Source organism: Lissotriton vulgaris, chromosome 4_1, assembly GCF_964263255.1.
Source record: "Lissotriton vulgaris chromosome 4_1, aLisVul1.2, whole genome shotgun sequence".
Taxonomy (NCBI): domain Eukaryota; kingdom Metazoa; phylum Chordata; class Amphibia; order Caudata; family Salamandridae; genus Lissotriton; species Lissotriton vulgaris.
Window position 1 is genome coordinate 1,726,014,420 of NC_141691.1, and position 24,068 is coordinate 1,726,038,487.

The window sequence follows — 24,068 nt, forward strand, 5'->3', positions numbered from 1 at the left end:
GTCCAAGGGCAGGGAGAGAAAGAAGAACAGAGCAGAGTCCTGAGCAGTCACCCTGCCAATACATAGACAGCCACCCCACCTCTCCCTCGGAGACAGGGAACCTGCGTAAAAAGGCATGACACCTGTAGCAGGCCTACAACCCACACCCCGAAACAAGGAAAGGGAGACAGTCCCAACAGTCAGGAACAACCAACCTCCAAACCACCAAGCACAGAGGGCAACCACCCCCCAAGAAACAGGGTTAAGGACGACCAAGGGACCCCAACTCAGAAGAGGCAGAGGGGCCAGGACCCTTAGCAGTAAGAGGAAGGGAGGGAGGGTAGAGATTGGAGGCAAACCTCCCCAACCTGGAGCAGCCAGAGCAGCGGGGCATAGGAGCACCAGAACCCTAACTTCCCAGAAGCAAGGAGGAGGGAAGAACAGCAACCAGATGGAGCCCCCGTCAAGAGCAAAAGAAGGTACTCACAGAGGACATAGGGTCTGCAAAAGGACCCCACCAGTCTGGACAGGACAGGGGCCCACTGGAGACAAGACCAGTAGACCAGGGAAGTAACCTCGCCCCTACCAGGCAAGAGGATCCCCGCAAGTCAAACACCAGTAACCCCAAGAGGGATGTAGGAGGAAGAATGAAGAGTGAAGGGGCCCGCACAATCCCCTCAGAGGGACCAAGGGCAAGGCCGGAGAGGCCGAAGCACCCCGCTCCACCCCTAAGGCAACAGAGCTTCCACCCAACGCCAGTACAGGCAGAGGAACCAGAAGAAGCCTAGAGTGCCCAAGGAAACCAAGGAAAGAGACGAGCCCACACAGAGGGAAGGCAACAGGCCAGCCAGAACGGCAGCCAAAGCATAAGCCGCAAGAAGGACACAGAAGAATCCCAGCTCTCAGCACAAGAGCAGGAAGAAGAGGGAATGCCCGGACCCACTATTACAAGGGTAGCGCACACAACCTCAAGAAGCAATAGCAACATACAGAAAAGCCATGGAGAACAAGCACCGAAGGCAACCAGCACTCCCCAGCAGAACAGAGCTAGATAACAGCTACCACTACCCCACATAGGGTACGGTAAGTCCCAAGACACGGGAACCCTTTTTGGAATAACTTCAGCAGCAGAGGAGAAAGCAAAAGTGTCACAGGGAAAAAAACAGCCCTGCGGAAGGCTTGACATCAGCCCAAAGAAAAACAGAAGGCCTAATCTCAGGGCCAAGTCTGTGTAACTACTCTAGCAAAAGAAAACACACACACAGGCAACAAGGGCCGTCCAGCAGGCAACAATGCCAAAATCCCATCAAGGAGGACTCAATGCCAGGAAACACCATCCATAGCGAGGGCATCCAAAAGGCCCAAACCCAGCTCAACTCAGAAGTCACAGAGGAGGGGGCAGGAGGAGGAGGACAATAAGGCAGAGGAGTAGGAGGTGGAGGAGGACAGAGCCCCACCAGGAACCTCTGGATGGCAGAATCAGACGGGCATGGAACAACAAGCTGCCATCAAACGGAAGATCATTGAGCCGCTCCCGAATATTCTCAGGGAACATGCCGTCCCGAAGTCAAGCATGGCGACGGAGGGCGACTGAGGAAGCCATGGCCCGGCCCAACACCTCTGAGATGTCCAGAGCGGAGCGGAGAATAAAAGCCGCTAGCTCCCGTCCATCCAAAGCATGATGCCGTAAGTCCACCTGAACAGTCTCATGGGAAGCCACGGATCCTAGAGACTCAGCCGAGTCCCACAAACAAGAGGAGGCCCTCACTAATACACACAAGGTGTTAAGGGCCCACAGGGCAGCACTGGTTGAGGCGAACATGTTGCGCCCCCAAGAGTCCAGCCAGCAGGCCTCACAGGACGGCGGGGTCAACAGTCAATCAATCAATCAATCAAGCAAACATTTGTAAAGCGCACTACATACCCGCGAGGGTCTCAAGGCGCTGGGGAGGGGGGCCGCTACTGATCAAACAGCCAGGTCTTGAGTATCCTCTTGAAGGCCAGCAGGTCTTGGGTCTGTCGTAGGCTCAGTGGGAGGGTGTTCCATGTCTTGACGGCGAGGTGGAAGAAGGATCTCCCGCTGGTGGCTGTTCAGATGTGCAGGACGGTGGGGAGTGAGAGGTCGGCAGAGTGTAGCTGGCGGTTGGGGATGTAGAAGGAGAGCAGTCTGTTGAGGTAGGCTGGGCCGGTCTTGTGGAGTGCTTTGTGTGCGTGTATGAGGAGCTTGAAGGATATCCTCTTGTTGACAGGGAGCCAGTGCAGGTTTCTCAAGTGGGGGGTGATGGGGCCGTGTTGTGATACGTCGAGGATTAGTCGTGCCGAGGCGTTTTGGATGCGTTGTAGTCGTTTGATGAGCTTGGTCGGGGCTCCCGCGTAGAGGGCGTTTCCGTAGTCGAGTCTGCTGCTGACGAGGGCCTGGGTGACTGTCTTTCTTGTATCTGTCGGGATCCATCTGTAGATCTTGCGGAGCATGCAGAGGGTGTTGAAGCAGGAGGAGGAGACGGTGTTGTCTTGCTTGGTCATTGAGAGCGTTGAGTTGAGGATGATTCCCAGGTTGCGTGTATGGTCGGTGGGTGTCGGGGCTGCCCCCAGTGCCGTCGGCCATCAAGAGTCAACCCAGGCTGAAGGGTTGGAGCCAAGGATGAAGAACTCCGTCTTGTCCGTGTTCAGCTTCAGACGGATGATCTTCATCCAGTCGGCGACGGCCTTCATTCCTTCGTGGAGGTTGGCTTTGGCGGTGATGGGGTCCTTGGTAAGGGAGAGGATCAGTTGAGTGTCGTCAGCGTAGGAGATTATGTTGAGGTCATGCTGTCGGGCGACGTGTGCGAGCGGGGCCATGTAAATGTTGAACTGTGTCGGGCTGAGGGAGGATCCCTGGGGTATGCCGCAGATGATCTGGGAGGCTTTGGAACGGAATGGGGGAGGCGGACGCTCTGGGTTCTGCCGGAGAGGAAGGAGGTGGTCCATTCCAGAGCCTTGTCTCGGATCCCTGCAGCGTGGAGGTGTGCGCGTAGAGTGCGGTGGCAGACAGTATCGAAAGCGGCGATGAGGTCTAGGAGGAGGAGTGCTGCCGTCTCACCGTTGTCCGGCGAAGTCCTGATGTGGTCGGTGGCGGCGATGAGTGCAGTCTCGGTGCTGTGGTTGCTGCGGAACCCCGACTAGGAAGGGTCCAGGATTCTGTTTTCTTTGAGGTAACGGGTTAGCTGTCTGTTGACGATTTTCTCGTTGACCTTGGCCGGGAAGGGTAGTAGAGAGATGGGCCGAGGCAGCCGCCTGCGTGGAGGGACGAGAGGGACTAGGGGAGTGACCCGAAGTCCTCCGCCAGCCTTGGCCCAGAATGTTGCGGAACAAAGGTACTAAGCTCATTTAGAATCAATACAATAAAGTATAGGAACACAATGGAATACTATACCTTCTGGTTTCCTAACCCAGCCGGGTAAGGAATTTATTTCCAACAAACAAAGTTAAATATATAATGTAGAACAATAGCGTGACACAAGCCTGTGCCGTACTAAAAAAGAAAAAGGAGGAATAAGAGTAGAGTGAAAGGGGTGCTTTTCAGGCAAAGGAAGAGAGCAAAACAGGGTACTGTAAAGAAATTAATGAGTGCTGACAGTATCGCCTGGAATGGAGCATACACAATTTCATAAACAATATCGTGAGTGTAACCCCACTCGTGGGTGTCGACGTTTCGATCCCTATTGCTCAATTAGTTACATGGGATCATCATCAGGACTTAGAGATACACAAGACATGCCTGAAAGTAAAAAAGCCTCTAGTTTGGAGGTAAGAAGCCTCTCATGTGAGGTTTCCTGCAATTCTGGGTATGTAGCACGGTGGTTACTGGTGCCAGGCTGGGACCAAGTGAACAAGAATTGTGAGGGAAATCCTTAATGGGATCCAGTTGGGATTTCACAATAGACGTTCAGCGCGTCTCCCGTTCATGTTACGTGTAAATTCGCACTTTAAACAATGAATAAGCGGGAAACGGACTCTGCAGAATCTGCATCAATGGCCGTTCGAGCAGTACACCGACGGTGCGGTGCTTCGGTACAAGTCAGGATATCGACTCGCCTCTACTGCGGATACACGGTCGATGCCGGTTCCCGGAACCGGCAGTTCCCGGAACCGGCATCGACCGTGTATCCGCAGTAGAGGCGAGTCGATATCCTGACTTGTACCGAAGCACCGCACCGTCGGTGTACTGCTCGAACGGCCATTGATGCCGATTCTGCAGAGTCCGTTTCCCGCTTATTCATTGTTTAAAGTCCGAATTTACACGCAACATGAACGGGAGACGCGCTGAACGTCTATTGTGAAATCCCAACTGGATCCCATTAAGGATTTCCCTCACAATTCTTGTTCACTTGGTCCCAGCCTGGCACCAGTAACCACCGTGCTACATACCCAGAATTGCAGGAAACCTCACATGAGAGGCTTCTTACCTCCAAACTAGAGGCTTTTTTACTTTCAGGCATGTCTTGTGTATCTCTAAGTCCTGATGATGATCCCATGTAACTAATTGAGCAATAGGGATCGAAACGTCGACACCCACGAGTGGGGTTACACTCACGATATTGTTTATGAAATTGTGTATGCTCCATTCCAGGCGATACTGTCAGCACTCATTAATTTCTTTACAGTACCCTGTTTTGCTCTCTTCCTTTGCCTGAAAAGCACCCCTTTCACTCTACTCTTATTCCTCCTTTTTCTTTTTTAGTACGGCACAGGCTTGTGTCACGCTATTGTTCTACATTGTATATTTAACATTGTTTGTTGGAAATAAATTCCTTACCCGGCTGGGTTAGGAAACCAGAACGTATAGTATTCCATTGTGTTCCTATACTTTATTGTATTGATTCTAAATGAGCTAAGTACCTTTGTTTCTTATAACGTAGTTATACTCATGGTCCTTAGCTATCATATGGGTTCCCCTTGTTTCTAAAAAACACCAGAATGTTGCGGAGGCAGTCCGGCGACCCATGGGGTGGCGCAGGGACAAATCAACCTCCCACTCGCCCTCTGACGAGGCAGCCGCCCGCGGGGAGTAACGAGAAGGGCATGGAGGGGGACGAGGAGTTCCCACCCCACCTCGACCCAGAGTGGGACAAGGAGAGGTCACGGACCCCTGTGGCGCTGCCCGAAGCAGACACCAGCGCCTTGGTGGCATCAGCTCAGCCTTGGACAGCGCCTTCGGATGCCCAGAGGGCCGACCGGGGCTTGGGGATGCAACCCGAGCCCCGTCGACTTCCCGCGACACCACAGGGACTCCCGCGGAATTTGGGGCGAGGCAGAGGCGCCATGGCCTGAAGGAGGGACCCCAGAGGGGCCGCACCCCAACAGCACCACATCCTCCAAGCCTGGATCCGAACCAGTCGGCGCCGGGGTCAGAGCCGCCGGTGGCGTCGCGGAGGGTCCCGCGCGAGGCAAGGGATCCGTCTACGCTTCAGGAGGGGAAGGAGGAGATGACAGTGAGGCCTGCACAGCTGCCACGTATGTCTCCATCTCGACTCTCAACGTCCCCTCACTGGAAAACAGAGGACAACACGAAGGGCCGCATGACCCGTGGAGTGCTCACGCCCCCGGAAGGCCAAACACCAGCCCCCGGATACAAACTGCGACACTTACCCACCGGAGTGCGACGCTCTCGCGACATCGGAGAAGGACGAGGACGACAACCACGGCCGTATCTGAAGCAGTCTGCCGAAACTGATCGAGGGTAGGAGGTCGACCTGGAGAGACGTGAAAAGTTCTCTGAAGAAAACTAAGAAAACTGACGTAGGCGCGCCGGGGTGGGGCTTATGTGACCTCGCTGACATCATGTGGGCAGACGACGCCTGGGCGGAGTTGCGTGATGCTGTGCCGGCGCGCAGGGATATTGTGGCAAAAATTTTCCGGATCCAGTCTCACGCCTGGGGATAATTCTACGAGAAGGAATCTGCTGCTAGTAGTCTCTATCAGATGTCCAGAATAAGACAATTTGAAGTTAGTATCATAAAGCAAAATAAAGCCCATTTAACATCCTCATATAGGGTAGCACCCGGGTGTGACACAAAATCTTTTACAAAAGGGAACAAAGACGAACTAATCAATTTAGAAGCTGGACCCAAGTGAGGAACTAAATTGCACAGGAAAAACAGACGAAGAGTATCAACTAGATGCACAACAAATCGAATGTAGTATATTCAAGTGAAGTTACAGGACAGAGGGTACGGCAACTTGTAATAACCACACCACAGGTTTTAAAAAAACAACTAAATTCTAGAGAGAGACAGAGTGCTCTCTGAGAAAAAGCATGGGAACAACTGGCTTTACAAGTAAATACATGTTTTGTTCCCCTTCATGAGGTTCTGTTAACAAACAGGCATGGCTTGAGTGCCCTAGAAGAAACTCACTGTGTAAAAAGGTGCTTAAAACAGTCTTCCCACATTGAGAAGAAGCTCTGCAAACTGCGTTTGGAAGTTCTGGAGAATTGACCAGCATGCTGCTATGTTGATATACCTGTACGGTTAAAGCCCAAAACCTTAAGGCTGTGTTTATTATGAAATGCATGAACATGGTGCTTTATGGCTTATGCCAGATGATGCAAAGTACTCAGAAAGTGGATTTGTCAACTTGAAATGGCATGTAAATTGACGCAGTTAGTGGAGGAAGTAAACATGCGTTAACTGCACCCCCTAACAATCCCTATATAAAACCTTCTTTTGTATCTTTTTTCAGTCAACCAGTTATACGTTTATATTTACTTTTGATGTTATCAATTCTGACACCAACAACATAGAAAGGGGTTACCTACAACAATTTTCATGAAAAATATACATCTTCCAACACCATTACCATGCAGTCAAATAATTTACACAAACAAAATTCTTACAGAAACCATACTATTACCACATTTGTTTTTAAAAAAGACACACAACACACGCTTTCATACACAAAATCGGACACCACATTTTAAAATAATTTATTATTTGTCGCTACTGGTGATGCCCAGGAGCCTTAAAGATAGAGCTAGATGATAGCATGTTTCCTCAAATTTAAAAATTGAGGATGTATTAACAAGTTTATTTACTTTTGGTAACACCTTTTCTGGTAGAGTCTATTTCTACCTCCAGATTCCTCACGTTAAGAGCATTCCCCAGGCATCAGACTGGATCCAGAAAATCTTGACCAGTACCTCTGTGTGCAGGGAGGTGGCATCGACCGCCTCCACTTGGCATCAGCTGCGTTGGAAGTGCCAACGCGGTGCCTATATATGGCTTGCTGGCATCAGTTTCTTTCGCGACTAATTCCATGCTTAAAAACATAGAGCCACATAAAAAGCAATGTTTGAACAGTCAGTATCTAATCGGATATTTATGGAGAACAGCCCATGTCGCAGAACAGGAGGGTCAGTGAGGATTATGGGGTTAGATAGTCTCTATCATAAAAAGTGTTACAGAACTTAAGTAACTTGATCTTCTGATAGAGACTTAACCAAGATTTCTCACCTTAGATTAGATACCCAAGCATACATACATACATACATATATAAATATAAATATATGCACCAAAATCCTTCCCGAAAGAAAAGGCGGAGACCAGCACGGGAACGGGAAAGGAAGCCTTTAACAACTCCACCAGGGCGAATGCATTTCGGCGTCTGTGGCCTTCGTCAGCGCCGTGGAGTAATATTGGGCCAGGAAGCAGTCCACACTAAAAATGTCTTGCCGCTAAGAGATTGGTAGCGGCTGTACATATACATACATATATACATACATTTAGTCACTGAAAAAAGTTAAAGGGACGTTATAGTTAGGCTATCATTTCACTCGTACAAAACCAGAGAAAGTCAGCTGTTATGGTCAGCTGAGCTAACTTTAACTCACGCCCCCCCAATGCACTACGTATGACCTCATATATTAAGTCACTCATGTCATGGTCAGTGACATCACTGATGACATCTAAAATGACATCACTTAGGCATTGCAGACAACTCCCCGAGGCGCAGAGCCGATGGAGGTGTGCAACTGCGGGTTGGTTTTATGCACGGTAAAGAAATATTACCATATGTAAAAAAAATAATCCTAGAAATTCACTAAAAAACCCAATGGTTAAAGAAAGGTTATAGTTAGGTGTGATATAAAGATCTGTCTTTGATTTAAAAAGAAAAAAGCCTTAAAAACCCAATTACAAATTACAAAGGTTAAAGTAACATAGTTATGTGAATATGTGAGACAACATTAACGTTTTTAACTAAATCAACCACAGAAATGTAAAAGTTATAGTTAGCATAGCTAACTTTCACTTTCGCCCACCCATGCACCGTTTGTGGCCTCACATATTAAATCACTAATGACATGTTCTTTGACATCATTTGTGACATCACTGATGCCATCTCAAATGATATCACAGCTGACAACATTAATGACATCACTGATAACATCATCTAAGCTTCTTTTGTACACATTACTCTATAAACTAGTATGGCATTAGAGGCCTAAAAGTAAGTACGTAATAGCTCAGAGCATTATGAATTATTAATACAATTTCAGATACAATACCTTTAGGCGTAGCAAGCATATGTTATTTGCAACATTGACCCTACACCATATATTTCACAGTCAGCCTAGTTCACATCAACAATCAACCACAGATACATGGGAACCCCTCATTGCACACAGTGTTCAACATGTTTACTAATTGTACAGAAAAAGCCAAGTTACTCAAGAAATTCTAAGTCTTTTCCAAAAGTAATACCCTACTGTGCACAGCTTTTATCTGTATCCAACTCCTCACTGTCACCAAACCTACATTGAGAAATAAAGCTTATTTGAGTAGAAAAGTTGGTATTGTAAACAGTATTTACTCTATGGAGTGTACCACACTGTTTGAAATTCATGAGAAGTACACTTTAGTATTAAAAATTATTTACTAGGAACAGTGTGCACTCTATGCAACACTATTTGCTTAAAAACACCAAGGTCTGAAGATCTTCTGAAGCAAAAGAAGCACCTATACATAGGTTAGTACTTAGTGCACACAGTATTCTGTGTTATGTAGAAATTGTCATGCTGTGACGAATCCGTCTAATAGCTCAAGGCTGCTTACAGAACTTACATGGTACTTAAACTTGTGTGGAACATGCTGAACATAAGTCATCAACTGCCTCCTGCACACACAGTTACTCTTCAATGCAAAGATTTATAACGTGTTCAATAACTCAACACACCTATGATGCAACAGGAGCAAATGCGTTTTGTAAGCGCGCACACACACACACATATATATATGTAAATGTATATATATAATAATCAAAAGGTCTTGGTAGACCTAAACAAACTCCCCAAAAATTATAAGTCTAATATGAACTTCACATTAACATAACCTTTTTGTTGTTTCTTTTATGGAAGCATTCTTTATTGTATGATGGACAGATCAATGCTGTTGACTTTCTTTTGAAAAGTACTGCTAGCCATTGAATTTGGGGAGCAATATTTACCACAATACACTCAAAAATAAATGTCTTGCAACGTTAAAAGTCTTCTTTCATCTACAATTCAAGAAGGGTGGGGTAGGGGCACAGAAGATGTCAGATCTCTTACTTTTCAAATCTCAGAATATTTCATTCAGTTACTTACTGCAATTTGCCTTTTGTCTGTCTCTCCTCTTTTATGATGAAGATCTTTAACAGTGATTAAGGAAAGGGCACAGACAGAATACATATTCCAGAAAAGTGGATTTTCACTCTTGTGGAAGAACCGCTCAAGAATGTGTAAATCAAACTCCTGAAATGCTAATGGAAGTGCCTTTTATTGGACAAGTTACTTACTTTCGGTAACACCTTATCTTCTAGAGACATAATTTAGACACAGATTCCTTCCCTTTGAATTTTCCAGGCGTCAGGCTGGATCCGGAAGACTTTTGCTCGGGAAATACCACTGTGAGCCCGTAGGTGGCATCGGTCGGCTCCACGTGACATCGTTGTCCGTGCCAGAAGAGACCGGAGCCATAAAGGGCACGGATATTGGTGTGTTTAGAACAACTTGGGCCCTAAGAGGGAACAGCCCTGACCTTATAAACCTGTCTGCCATGCGGAGAAGATGGATAGACCGGTAAGGAATCTGCGGCTAGATCATGTCTCTACCAGATCAGGCATTACCGAAAGTTACCTGTCCATCTGCTAGAGACATCTAGCCGCAGATTCCTAACCTCTGAATAGATACCCAAGCAATACCATACCTAGAGGAGGAACTGCGGACAAGGTTAAATCAGGAAGTCTTGCAGGACAGTGCGGCCAAAAAGACAGTCCTTTCTGGCTTGACTTTCGAGGCAGTAGTGCTTGGTAAACATATGATGTGCAGGGATACCCACATTGCTGCCTGACAATTGTTGAGGACTGGAACTCCACGTTGGTGGAATGGGCCCTTAATCCTTCAGTAGGCAGCTTTTTTGCCAGAGCATAGCAAATTTTGATGCAGAGGACGACCCATTGCGAGATAGTCCTCTTCTGCACTGCACAAGCTTTTTAAAAAATTCTTTTTATTGATTTTCTCAAACATAGTACACACATGGTCATATATACTCATAATTGCTTGATGTAACATGTTTGCAGAGCCGTAGCCAGCTGTCTTTAGCAACCTCCCCAGATACAACTATCAACCCATCTTTAATGGCTTCAGCATCTCGCTACCCAAATGAGGCACATGGTCAAAACGTTCTGTGGATTATTAGGGTACAGAAAAAAGAGAAAGGAGGGGCATTATGTACAGCATACAGCAATAATATGAACATCGCCACAGTACTCCACTGTATCCCATTTCGGTCATATTTGAATAAAAAAAGGAGCAGTTGCTATCCCCACCCATCCAACTCAACGTACCGACAGTTCACCTCCACCAGGGTCATCTATTATAGCAAATACTAGCGCGCGAGGTGCACTATGGTGTGTAAGTAATCCCATCAGTCTGTGAGGGATCTGTCTGAGAGCGCGATAATAAGTAACATTGCAGTGTGGCCCATATATCCGTCGGTCTGGACGTAACAGGTAGCAGTTCCGCATAGGTCGCAAGTTGCTCCTGACAATATATTAGATCGTTAAGCCACAGTTTGAATGTTGGTGCTCTTCCCCTGCCCCAACGACATGCCACTCTCCTCTTAGCTAGTAACAGCGCCAAGGCTACAAACTTACGGTGCTCCGCTCGTAATGGTACAACATACTCCAACAAAGCTATCAGCGGTGTCGGCTCAATCCGCTCATTCACCATTGAGGACAAAGCTTCAAAAATCAACAGCCAGTACACGTATATCCCTTTGCACTCCCATGGAAGATGCAGAAAGTCAGCACCAGGGGCTCGGCACCTGTAAAATGTGTCAGTGTCCTTTAGTTTGTATCTGTGCATCTGAGCTCGGGTATAATATAGTCTGAGTAGAAACTTATAATGAATTATTCTCAGCCTGCTACTGGCCGATACCCAATCAGTTTGCAGTGAACAGAATGCCCATTGTTCACCTGTTATATCCATATCTAGTTCTTGAGCCCATTTCGTTCTTGCTAATGCAGCTGGTTCCTCCCTCTGCGTGTGCACTGTTCTGTATATCACCGACACCAGGCATTTAGCTGTCTCGCCTTGAAGTGCCAGTTGCAATGGTGCAAGAGTCGGTGGTTCCACAGGGAAATCTGGAGTAATAGAGCGGATTCCGTGTCTAAGACGGATGTATAGAAAGGTATCTAAGGGTGTACGTTGTAAACCCTGGAAGATATGATCAGCCGAGCAGAATTGCCCCTCATGGTATACGTTCCCCAGGTACGTATGTGTGTGTGCTCTTTAAATTTATTGAAGAGCCCTTCCTGTAGAAGAGGCATATTGGGATGATACACAAGGGGCAGTAATGGCAAATACAGCATAGGCGCATCCAGCATCTTACTTATGTGAGCCCATGCTGTGATAGTGCAAGTAACAGTGGTTGGCGTCTCATCCCTGCTGGGAAGTGGACCATACAGTGTGCCATCAATAGGAACCGGCTGGGCGAGCCAGTGCTCCGCCGCTATCTGAGGCATGTAACGTGGCTGATACACCCAAAAGTAGGCATAATGCGCCTGTGCGCTATGATAATACAATTTGAATTTGGGGATGCCGAACCCCCCTTGGGAATAAGGCCTAATAAGCACTTTCCATTGCAGTCTTGAGTGCTTCCCACCCCACACTAACCGCGTCAGTTCGGACTACAGCTGCTTAAAAAAATATGTTCCCGGGTGGAACGGAATATTCAGAAACAAGTAAATCAGTTGGGGCAGTATCACCATTTTAATCAGTGAGACTCTCCCCGCTATAGACAGGGGGAGCGTTATCCAACGAGATATATTGTGTTATACGCACCATAGAGGTTCCATAATTAAGACGCAAACGCTCGTCCCCATTTCTTGTTATGCGGATACCCAAATATTTCAATTCGTCCTCGCACCATTCCATCGGCTAATCCAATGGGAAGCGAGTCGTAGCATCAGTGAGTGGAATATAAGAGACTTTCCCCAGTTAATCTGGACCCCCGAGAGCTTCCCAAACACTATGAATCCCTTAAGTTATGCTGTGGGTCACGTATATAGAGCGTGATATCATCGGCGTACAGAGAGACCAATATCTGCCGCATATTACATCGTAACGCTCTATCCCGATGATGCTGTTTCAGTTTTGCCGTCGGCGGCTCAACTGCTATCGCAAAAAGTAAGGGTGATAAGGGACAGCCCTGCTGAGTGCCCCTTGTGACTGAGAAACTCTGGGAGACTCTACCGTTAACAAGCACCTTGGCCACTGGCGATCAGTAGAGTAATCGTATCCATGAAAGGAAAAGAGGGGGGAACCCCATGCGCTTCATTACTCCAAAGACGTAGTCCCACTCTATTGAATCAAAAACCTTTGTGGCGTCTAAAAAGACAGCCGCCAAAGGCAATCCTGATGATACATTATTCAAGACTGTGAAAAGTGTCCTCAAGTTATGGGACGCCGCCCTGCCAGGGACAAAACCTGACTGATCTGGTAGAATAAAAATTTTCCATGAGCAGACTGAGACGTGTGGCGATGAGCTTTGCGAGTATCTTCACATCACAATTGAGTAGCGACAGGGGTCTGTAAGAATCGCACTTCTTTGGTGGTTTCCCGGGTTTTAAAAGAGATGTAATTAGGACCTCTCTCATAGAGGGAGGAAGATGCCCCACTTCCAGCGCATCTTCGTAGACTTGTCGTAATATGGGGACCATCAGATCTATGTAGGTTTTGTAAAACTCCATGGGGATGCCCAGATTTCATATGCAGGATTGCCTCCCTTACCTCATCCAGTTCAAACGGGGCACAGAGAAATTGCCGCTGCACATCACTCAGCCACCCCAGGGACACATCCCCCAAATAAGCATCCAAGTCAAGCGTGTCCATCCGCGTAGTAGTAATGTCGAGTGTTGCATAGTGTGCAATGAAAGTATTCAATATGTCCGCAGTATCCCTGCACACAATCCCATCCAACCCCTCCAGCTCCAGAGCAACATTGGAACCTCGCGTCCGCCGTATGGATTCTGCCAATGCCCTGCCTAGTCTCTCCCCCTCTCCGTAGTGACGGGCTATCCAATACTTCCCCCTAAAGTGCGATTCCCTACGCGCCGCGTCCATAAACTCTGTAAGCTTTCGATTGTGTGGGGCTATCTGGCGTTGTGGAAACTGTCGCCTCTAGTGTTTTAAGTTCGGTGTCGAGTTTACGCAGCGTGTGCATAATGTCTTTGAGTATGCCAGCTCCTTTCGCTATACAAAACCCCTTAGTGTGACTTTGAACGCTTCCCAGACTGTTTCCACACTGTCAACAGAGTCTTTGTTAGGCACAAAAAAATCCTGTACCTCCTCTCGGAGCTCCTCTTGGAATACCGTGTCTAATAGGATGATAGGTTGCAATCTGCAACTACCTCTCGGCGGGCCATAGGCTGCCGAAGACAGGGAGAGCCTGACAGCCGCATGATCAGAATAGGTACGAGCTAAATGATGCACCTGTGAGATGGCCGGACCAAGCCTCTCAGAGAGGAATATGTAATCTAGACGCGCCGAGGATGCCGACTGCGTGGTGAAGTGAGTACCTTCCAGTTTATTGGGATGCAAATGTCTCCAGGCATCTATAAAGCGGTACTCAGTGAGTGTGGCCTGTAGTGTCGCACGTGCCATGGTTTAGTGATGGGGGGCGGGGTGAGATCTGTCAATATTCGACGCGCATGAGATGTTAAAATCTCCACCCCATATAATGTGATTGGAACCAATGTCTATAATCGTCACCCACAAGTCCGTATAAAACTGCGGATCATCTGTATTCGGCCCATAACAGCAAGCTAGAGTAACTGAATCGGGTCCCAATCTGCGCCAAGCCAAGCAGTACCTCCCTTGTGTATCCCAAGCGGCTCCAGCTAGCGTGAATGGTGTACGTTTTTTTATAAGGATAGCTGCGCCTCTCGCGTACGAGGAATAAGAGGAGAAGATTCTGTGCTCTGCCCACTTGCTTGCTAATGTACTGGAGTGTTGTGGGGTAAGGTACGTCTCCTGCAACATTGCTACATGTACCTGATGTATATCGAGATACGCTAATATCTTGAGCTTTTTACGTGGATCTCCCAGTCCTCTTACATTCCACGTGAGAACATTCAGCCTGTCAACGTCAGTAGGATTCATGAGCTCGGAAAGGTACCAGCCATGCAGTTATAACCTCAATATCGCAGGGAAGGCCCCAGTCTAGCTCCAGACGGACCATCAGATCCAGTACTGACTGGGAAACAGCGAAACCATTCAACACTCTGACCACTCCCCTCAAAAGACAATCTTGTATGTTAATGACCATGTGCCCTCCCTCCCACCCCACTGTAGGAAGGTGGATACCTGACTATGGTTACCCCAGATTTTTTGCCTAGTGTTTAGCTGGTTTTTGACTTAGTTGGCCTGGGATCCTGCTAATCAGGGCCCCAGGCTATCTGCTCACTCTGCAAAATGGGCTCCATGTACTTTAGTTACATCTCCAATTGGATACTGGGTCACCTTATGAGCCCCTGTACAGTGTACTATAGGTACCCAGGGCATAGGTGCATCCAAGGCCTACCAGGGGCTGCAGCATACCTTTTGCCACCCCTGGCTGGCCACCCAAATTGACACAACTGGCTGATCACTCAGCTGGGGCAAGGTGGTGTAATCACCCTTTGCTTTAGATATAGTATACCTATATCTAACCTTATATCTAGACACATATACACCAATAAGTCACTCCTATGTCAAGGCTTAACAATCCTGGAGGCAGAGTGCTTGGTTTTATGTGAGATGGTGCTCTAGCATGAGCTGAGCCTGTCTGCAGCTTTCAGAACCATGTCCTTATAGCTGTTCTAGGATATTGCCATACCATATACTCTTAAGTGCATTATGAACCTCCCGGTTAAATGCTAACTATGGTTTGGCTTTATCAAAACATGTCGAGTAAGGTGTCATACGATTTGGAATACTACCCCATCGCCAGTCCTGGCGACGGGGGTAGCATTCCACCCTTCTAGAGGGAGAAGACATGTTGTTCCTACTATTCCCGGTTAAAGTTAACCAGAGCCTCAGCATCACAAAATGTATGCTGCTGCCACAGACACAAGTCTGACCTCCTGCTGCTGGGAGTCATTTCAGCGACGGAGGCTTGGACTATAGGTTTCCTGCCTTGGGAGGTCTAAGCACCACCCCAGACAGGACTTTGTGTATTGGGTCAGGGAGGGCTGAAAGGATTGAGACACTGCCTGGGGCACACAAGGTGTCCGATGCATAGGCCAGTTCAAACCGGTGCTGGGGCACTCCAGCCCCAGCTCTGGCGCGAAACTGAACAAAGGGAAAGGGGTGTAACCACCCCCCTCCCCGGTCCCACCCATAAGAGGGACCTAGCAGGTAACCCAGCCCCTAAGATTGGTATATAAGGTAGGAGCTGAGTCCCAAGACTTTAGATTATCCTGACTGAAACTTTGAAACAAAACTATGGACCTTCATCACTCTACTTGAAGAAGACGACTGAAGAATCTCCCTTGTGGTCAAGGAGTGACCACCCTGCAAAAGCAGGCCTCATACAGCGATCGACGACTTGCTGTGCCGCCGCCGGAGCCCGAGCCCAGAGCCTGACAAGAACCGGATTCCCAGACATCCAACAGCCCGATCCACAGTTCTTGCAAAGCTGAGACCTGTGGAGGAGACGAGAGACGTGGGACCGGCCATCTTGAAAAGTCTGCGACCTGCTAACTGTGCAGCCCCCGAGGCCTCCCTGAAGCTGTGCATTGGGGATTGAGAAGCCCCAGCCCGAGCAGCATCTGCACCAAAGATCAGCCCTGCACACTCCACGAGTTCTGCTTGGGCCCCTTTTACATTTTTTTTGCTCTACGCATCTGCCCGGTCACTTGCCCGTTGGCTAGTTGCCATCTTGGCGACGATCTTTTGAAACTACACCACTGGTCTGGTTGCTCCAGACTGGCCCTTGCTTCCCTCAAAAGAAGCAGCCCCTCAGACCTTGCTGGTCTGAGTAAGAAGCCTACATCGTATCCTGCGTGGGTTGCCTTTGTCAAGGCTTGTTGACTCCAATCCTGAAGCCGACAACGCCGACAGCAAGAGCCTTCGTGGGACAGTCCGTGCCTGCCTCCTGGTCATCGTTGACGCCTCCTGGTCCACGTGGCTGCAGAGACAAGCTTCCCATCAGCACCTGATTGCTTCGCGACATCGCCTGGTCCTTCCTGGTCACTGGCTAGTGACCCAGACTCTGTCCCCTCTGCTTTCAGGTCCTCTACATCTTCGATCCACCCGGACTCTTCTCTCCTGGCCGCCTGCAGCATCTTTTCTCCAAGGCTCCATAGAACTCCACGAAGAAACCCGACACACTTTGGGACCTATGCACCCGCATCCTGTGGGTTAGGTAACGCGAGTACTGCGGTGCTCCTGTAAAGAGTAACTCTCCTAGTGTCCTAGTTTCAAGTGGTTAGGTTCTAGTCCAGTCAGAAGACTCCGAAACCTTTAACTTTCTATTTTTACGCACCCATTGACTTCTATGTGTGCACACGTGTGCCTTTAGACACAGAACACGCAACCCGTGGGCCTCCTGCTCCTTAACCATTGTTAGTCCAGTGTAGCCCCAGCGATTCCCAAGGCCCTAGGCCTTACCATTGTTCGTGATGTGGTACTTATACCACTTTTTTAGTATATGGTTTAGCGGGCCACCCGGCCCTATCCATATTTGTGTAACTTTTGTATGTTATATTAAGTTACTTGTTATGCGCTTGTGCTTCTGTGCTCATAAAGAGTTCAGGGGATTTCTTTAGAAATAAATACATAAATATTTTGAATATATATCCTGTGTGGTGTCCTTTCATTTGGTATTAAAGGGATTGCATATGGTAAAACTGCTGGCTTCACATGCCCTCTTGAGTTTAGCCTAAGACTGCTTTGTCCATGCTACCCCTAGGATAGCTGGTCTATAAGGTTGACTTTACAACCATCACCATAAGGGTTGTTTGGACTGGTGCAAGGTGCTCACTAGAATAGTGAACATCATATACCAGGCCAACTTCTCACACCCACCACCCACTGAAGCAGCCCCAACTTGCCAGAAATTGTCACATGTCCCCCTCCCACCCAATAACAAAAACAACCAAAGGGAAAAAAAGGTCCATCATGCGTTTGCCACACAGTGGTCAGTAAACAGCATCCAATCCTCATGCTGACTAACCTGTACGAACAACAAAACAAACCCCCCCTCCCTTACTTAGCAGTTGGGGAACTTACTACTAGGTGTTGGCATGGTGACTCCTTTCCCCCAGAGACCGACGCAACTTGTGCGGTAGAGCCCAGAGGGTCAAGGGTGCCCGACTTACCAACAAAACTTGCTCTTCTCTTATATTCAAACCATTGGGCAAATAGTATATACAACAAAACAGTTTGCACTGTCCCATCATTATTACACCACATTGCAATAAGTAGACTTATCTGTCCATCGACAGTCCCGTCATTATGAGTCCTCTTCCACTTCCTCCAATATGACCTGTCGCGACGCAGCCTGTTCTCCATCTCTACGTTGGGTACGTTTAACGTGTTTAAGAAACTCTTCCACCTGTTGTGGTTTAGTGAAAAAACGTTGTATCCACTGATGTGTGACTCTGAGGCGTGCCGGATACAACAGTGCATAATCAATTTGGGCCGCCCTCAGCTTATTCTGGACGTCCATGAATTTCCGCCGCTCTTCCTGGACCACCGAACTTATTTCCATCATATGTTAGTTGATGCTTGCTCCTTGCTATATGTAGTGTCACATCGCAGTCGTAATTCAACAGCCGGGCTATTAATGGTTGCGGTGCGGGGCCAGGGGGAGGCCTCGGCCCCAAGGAGCGATGTGCCTGATCCACTATAAATTGTTTAGACAGAGACTCCGCCCCTATCGAGATCAATAACAGTTGCTCTACGTACTCCTCCATCCTGCCAGTGTTGGTTGACTCCGGAATGCCAATGATGCGTATGTTATTGCGCCTTCTGCGTGCTTCCAAGTCCTCATTTTTAGTGGCAATCAATCTCAGGAGCTTGTCCATGCGGGCAATTTGCTCTGTAGCCCTGGCAGTCGTATCCTCGTTGTCAGATATGCGTTGTTCAGCTTCCTATAGACGGTCGTCATGCCCTTCTAATTTGTGTGCTATAGCATCCATTCTTGAAGACATCTTGTCAACTTTATCTACAATAGTAGTGAACCCATGACGCACTTCCTGCAGGATGCTTTGAACATCTGTCACCTGATCTGCCAACCCTTGTTGTGCCTCACCTCCTTTGTCACCTTCTGGAGTCTCCTGCAAGCCGCGTGGGCCTCGTTTCGAAGTTTAATTTAGGCTGCCTGGTGTCTGGTTTGCCCATCACTGCACTGAAATGCGCACATCCCCAGTGACTGCGCAGTTAGAAAGATATGAAAATGGAGGATCACCACAGATCAATAAGCGTTGTGCGCAGTTGTACCTGCTATCATCGCAGGAGAGGCAACGAAGACATGACAGTGACTCCCAGTTGTCCGCTAAGTTCGAAGGGCGGTGTCCATAGGCCCCGAATAAGTGAGCTTCCAAAAGAAACTGCAGGCCCCAGTTTTACACTGCCATCGCCAGTATTATCAGTTGCACAAAGGCACGTTTAACGGGGGTCTCTAGCTAGCATCTCAAAGGAGTGTGAGGAGTATGTGCGCCATGCAATATCCGTTCACTGCCCTTCTGTGACACTCCCCGGCAGTGCAGCCAAACATATTCAGCCCAGTTAAGCTGGGCCTGTCAACTCCCTCGCAGGTTTCTCCACCTCTGCGTCAGGCCCAAGACCCCCCTCTCGACCTTCACAGCCAGCCCGGTGCAGTCAATTCCCTCCACATGCACCACCAAGTGGAGTGCACTAAGTGCCCCGCTGTGCAATCACCTCTCCCCAGGACCGCTCAGTCTATAGTGATGGTGCTCCGAGTTGCAAGGCTATGAGTCGATGCGCCGCGGGCTCCGTCCCTTTCCGCAGTAGGGCGGGGGGGGGCAAAGGATGTTCCCACAGACGTTTTCACAAGGCCACTATATCAGGGGGAGCTCTCCTCCGATGTCAGCAGAATGGCGGCCGCTACAGAGAACCCGCCACAGTGCCCTCGTGCACCCTGACCCCCAATCTGGATCCACTTTCCACACTTATTACCGTGAGGGAGGACACAATTGCACCGCAGTCAGGATCCGTTTACCCGAGTCGTCCAAGGGGTGGAAAGAGTGTCCTCAGGCCACACACCCAGCACACGACAGCAGGTGGGCCTATCGCCGATGCGGGTACAGTGGCGAGTGCCACTGAGGGCAGGCTACAAACCGCACCCGTCCCTCGTCCTTGTTAGTAATTTGTAAGCAGCTCAGCAGCCTCCTGTCCCCCTATTTGCAGGCAGTCCACTCCACTTACTGCTCCGGCGGGAGTGGGTTGAGGATGGGGGAGGGGGGGTCCGCCAAGTCTCAGGCAGATGGGCACAGTGGCAGCCACCACAGGGAATAGGTCACTCTCCACGGGTGTCTCGCCTCTGGTAGGGGGTCTGGAAATATATCAGCAGCCGCTAATGTTTACTCGCCAAAGGCTATGCTCTTCTCCTACTTACTTCCGGGGGGACCGTCACACCACGGGCAGGTTCCACTCACCGCGACAGACCGAAGGGGACGAGTTTCTAGGTCTAGCCGGTCTGGTCACCCAGGGCCTCCACTCTCTTCCTCGCCAAAGCGTCTCAGCACCACACTAAGGGTAAGGCACCGTCCTCAAAGCCGAAACTCGCACCAGAGCTTCGACGAGTCACTAGCTACAACGGGACAGTAATACATCTCTCCAAATGGTTCAGTGAGCAGGATAAATAACGGATTAAAGAGCCAGGCTGCAGGAGCCTCACAGAGGTGCGGCCATGCTGTTCATGCACCACCTAACGCCCCTATGCACTGCACGACATTTCTTTGATCCAACATACCCCACGAAGAGTTGGTTGTCCACCTGGAACTCTTTAGTGTGGTCATGGTAGAATGACTATGTTCTTTTGGATCCAGATGGAGGAGTCGCTGAGGAGTGCAGAAAGCGGGCATGGTGACTGATTGTCCCACGTGGAATGGTGTTACCACTTTTGGTAAGAAAGAGGCCCTACTGCGGAGCACCAACTTATCAGGGAAGATGGCAGGGTAAGGAGTCTTGCATGACAGAGCCTGTAATTCTCTAACTCTCCTGAAAGAAGTTGCTGTAACTAAAAAGGCTGTTTTGATGGCAAGCAGTTGAGGGCAGTTGTGCAGCCAGAGGAGAGCAACATCAGGAAAGTGATAACAAAATGAAGGTCCCACTGAGGCATGATGAAAGGGGCAGGTGGGAACATATGTACAAGCCCCTCAAGAGGCCAATAGAAAATAGGGGATTTAAATAAAGAGGGTTGGTCTGGCAGCCTCAAGAAGGCAGACAAGGCCGAAAGGTACCCCTTAAGAATGGCTAGAGCTGTGTATTGGGCAAAATAAACAATAAGACTTGAGAGAGGGAAGCAGAAAGAGGGTCAATAGATCTTTCTGTACAATATTTTACAAATTTGCTCCACCGGCAGGTGTATACGGTCTTGGTAGAGACACCTTGCTGCCAAAATAACATTACAGACTTCGGAAGGAAGGTCGATTGCTATCAACTACTGCCGCTCAATCTCCATGCAAGAAGGTGGAGAGTTGACAGGTTGGGTTGGAGGACCCTTTGCTGCTGCTGCGACTGAAGATCCTTCCGAAAGGGCTGCCTGATCAGAGGATCGATGCTCAACTGGAGAAGCTTGGGATACCAGACTCTCAGTGCCCAGTCTGGAGCCACAAGAATGACTCTGGCCCGGTCGCTCCTGATGTTCTTGAGAACTCTGGGTAGGAGTGGTATGGGCAGAAAGGCATATTGCAGACCTGAGCTTCATGTGAGACGGAAAGCGTCTTCAAGCAACAGCTGCCTTGGAAACTCCAACACGCGAAACTGCTGATATTGCATGTTTTCAGAGAGGCAAACAGATCTAACCAAGGCTCTCCCCACCGCTGAAAGGGACCTTGCGCCACGTCCAGGTGGAGATGCCACTCATGATCCGCTAGGCATCGACGGCTGAGTTTGCCCGCCCTGCTGTTCAGGGAACCTGCCGTGTGTTGAACCACCAGGGAAATGCCCTGATGTTCCAGCCATGTCCAAAGACGAAGGGGCCTCCTGACAAAGGGACCATGACCACACTCCACAGTTTGTTGCAGTACCATATGGCGGGGTGTTGTCCGTGAACACCTGCACTAGCCTTCCCTTGATAGAGGGTAGTATGGAAGTGGGAGACGACAACATGAGGTGAGTCCATCTTCAACAGCCAGTCATCAAGACTGAGGAAGACTAGCATCCCTGATCTGCGCAGATGAGGTGCAACCACTGCCAACACCTTGGTGAACACCTGAGGGGTGCTGGTAAGGCCAAAAGGGAACACCACAAACTGAAAGCGCTCGTGGCCCACCATGAAACGCAAGTAATGCCTGTGGGTAGGCAGGACAGGAATGTGGAAATACATGTCCTCCTGGGTCCAGGGCAGACAGGACTTGTGCAAGCGTGAGCATTTTGAACTTCTCCTTCTTGAGTAAGAAATTGAGAGGGTGCAGGCCTCTGTCCTTCTTGGGCACCCTCTCTATGGCTCGCTTGGCTAAGAGAGACATCACATTGTGGCGGAGTAAGGAATGATGGTTCTCTATCCTCCTGTAGAAAGCAGGTGGAATTGGTGAAGGGGTAGTCACAAAAGGCAGGGTGGAGGAGTAGTAGCCTCTCCAATCTGCAAAACTCATCGGTCCGATGTGATAGACCTCCAGTGGAGCAGGTGATGGCATATGCTGCCTCCAACTGTATGCCCCTCATGGTATGAGGCCAAACTATAAGGGTTTGGAGGCTGGGGCAGCTGGAGGTTGGATTGGACTAGCCCGACCTCTGGCTGCCCGATCCACGAGGTCTGTGGGTACCTCATCCTCGGTCATGCAGAGACTAGGAAGCTTGTGCACTGAGGTGGCTGGGAGGGTAGATATGTGGCTGAAAACCCCTTCCGTGGCCACGAAAGGAGCAAAAGGTGATTTGGGGATGACGAGGGGTGATGGATAGGCCCAAGGACCTGGCCATAGCCCTGCTGTCCTTAAAGCACTCCAGCGCTGAATCCTCCTGGTCTCTGAAGAGACATTTCCGTAAGCGAAGCTTACATATCCTTGGAAAAACCAGTTGCTCTCAGCCAGGCATGGCTCCTTAAGGCCACTGTCGTTGAAACCACTCTGCCCTGCAAGTTGGTGGTATCTAGTCCACATCGGGTTGTGAACTTAGCTACATCCCCCTTGTCGGCAACAGCCTGGGTGGAGTATGGCCCAGACCTCTTCCGGAACCTCGTGCAGTACCTGCACAACCAAATCTCACAGAGCATGGGAGTAATGGCCCAAAGGGCACGCAGTGTTAGCGGACCGCAGTGCCAGGCTGGTGGAAGAAAACATAATCTTCCCCAAGGTGTCCAGCCTCTTGGATTACCTATCCAGCAGGGTGGTAAGGAATGCCCCAGGATGTACATAGGAGGAAGAGGCTTGAACCACCAAGTTCTCTGGCTTAAGGTGTTGTGTATGGAACTGAAGGTCCAGGACCTTAGCCGCCCTTCTCACCACTATAGCAAATGTGCTCCCTCCTCCCTAGTCACGGTAGTGTGAGAAAGCATGCCAGTATCAGAAGTATCCAGTCCACTGGCCTCTGCCAAATCCTCACTCAAGTCCATATCGGGGTCCAAAGGCTGGTATTCCTCAGGGTCCAGCGATCCCTTGCATTCCTCCCCAAGTCCTTGCTCATAGGAATAGAGATCAGGCTCTGGCCTGGAAGGCATGGCTCCAGTTGGCGTTGGGCGATGCCCCTCCGTCTCAGTGTCGGGGATCAGAATGGGGACTGAGCAGCAGGGGGGACACCGGGAGCATTGACATCGGGACCGGCACCGCAGATAGTCGAAGTGGTTTGACTGGTGCAGGTCTGGATTCAGACTATGGATCCCAGGGGCCCGACTGGCGTTGGGGCAGGAACAGTGGAGTGGAAACAGAAGGGGCCCTTCCCGAACCTGCGGGCCCAAAGGTGCTCTGGTAGAGCAAGTCACTCAAAGATGAGGCACATAGCCTCATAAAAATCCTGAAATTGAATACGGGCTGCTCCGGTCCCAGAAACTTGAAGAGGCTTGGAGCTGACCCAGGCCCTGGCTCAACCTTGGAGCTAGGCCTAGAGTGTCGATGCTCCCTTGTGTCTCCGGCCAATGGATGTGGCTAAGTTGAAGACCTCTTCGACTTCTTGTGGGACTTACTTGAGTGGCCTGATGACTTCAAGTGCGACGAAGTTACTTCAAAATTTTAAGTTACTACAAAAGTGCAATTTGTAAATACCGAAAAGTGTAAACTTACGCAACAGTGTATGTTACCTTTGTGAATCCCGCCCTGTTTGTTTTTCACACCCAATCTGCACTCTTCGACCTAGTGCTAAAAGGAGCTGGGGTAAGTGGTAAACTGCTGAGGTAGTACTTATTTCATG

General features: G+C 49.2%; 1 protein-coding gene across 1 annotated transcript in view; it reads right to left on the reverse strand.

Annotated features, from left to right (window-relative positions):
- INTS8 (integrator complex subunit 8) overlaps positions 1–24,068 on the reverse strand; it is a 793,677-nt gene that overhangs the window by 53,537 nt on the left and 716,072 nt on the right. Inside the window, exon 27 of the mRNA XM_086966019.1 lies at positions 9,600–9,643. Coding sequence (XP_086822145.1) covers positions 9,600–9,643 — 44 coding nt within the window. The remainder of the gene's footprint in view (positions 1–9,599; positions 9,644–24,068) is intronic.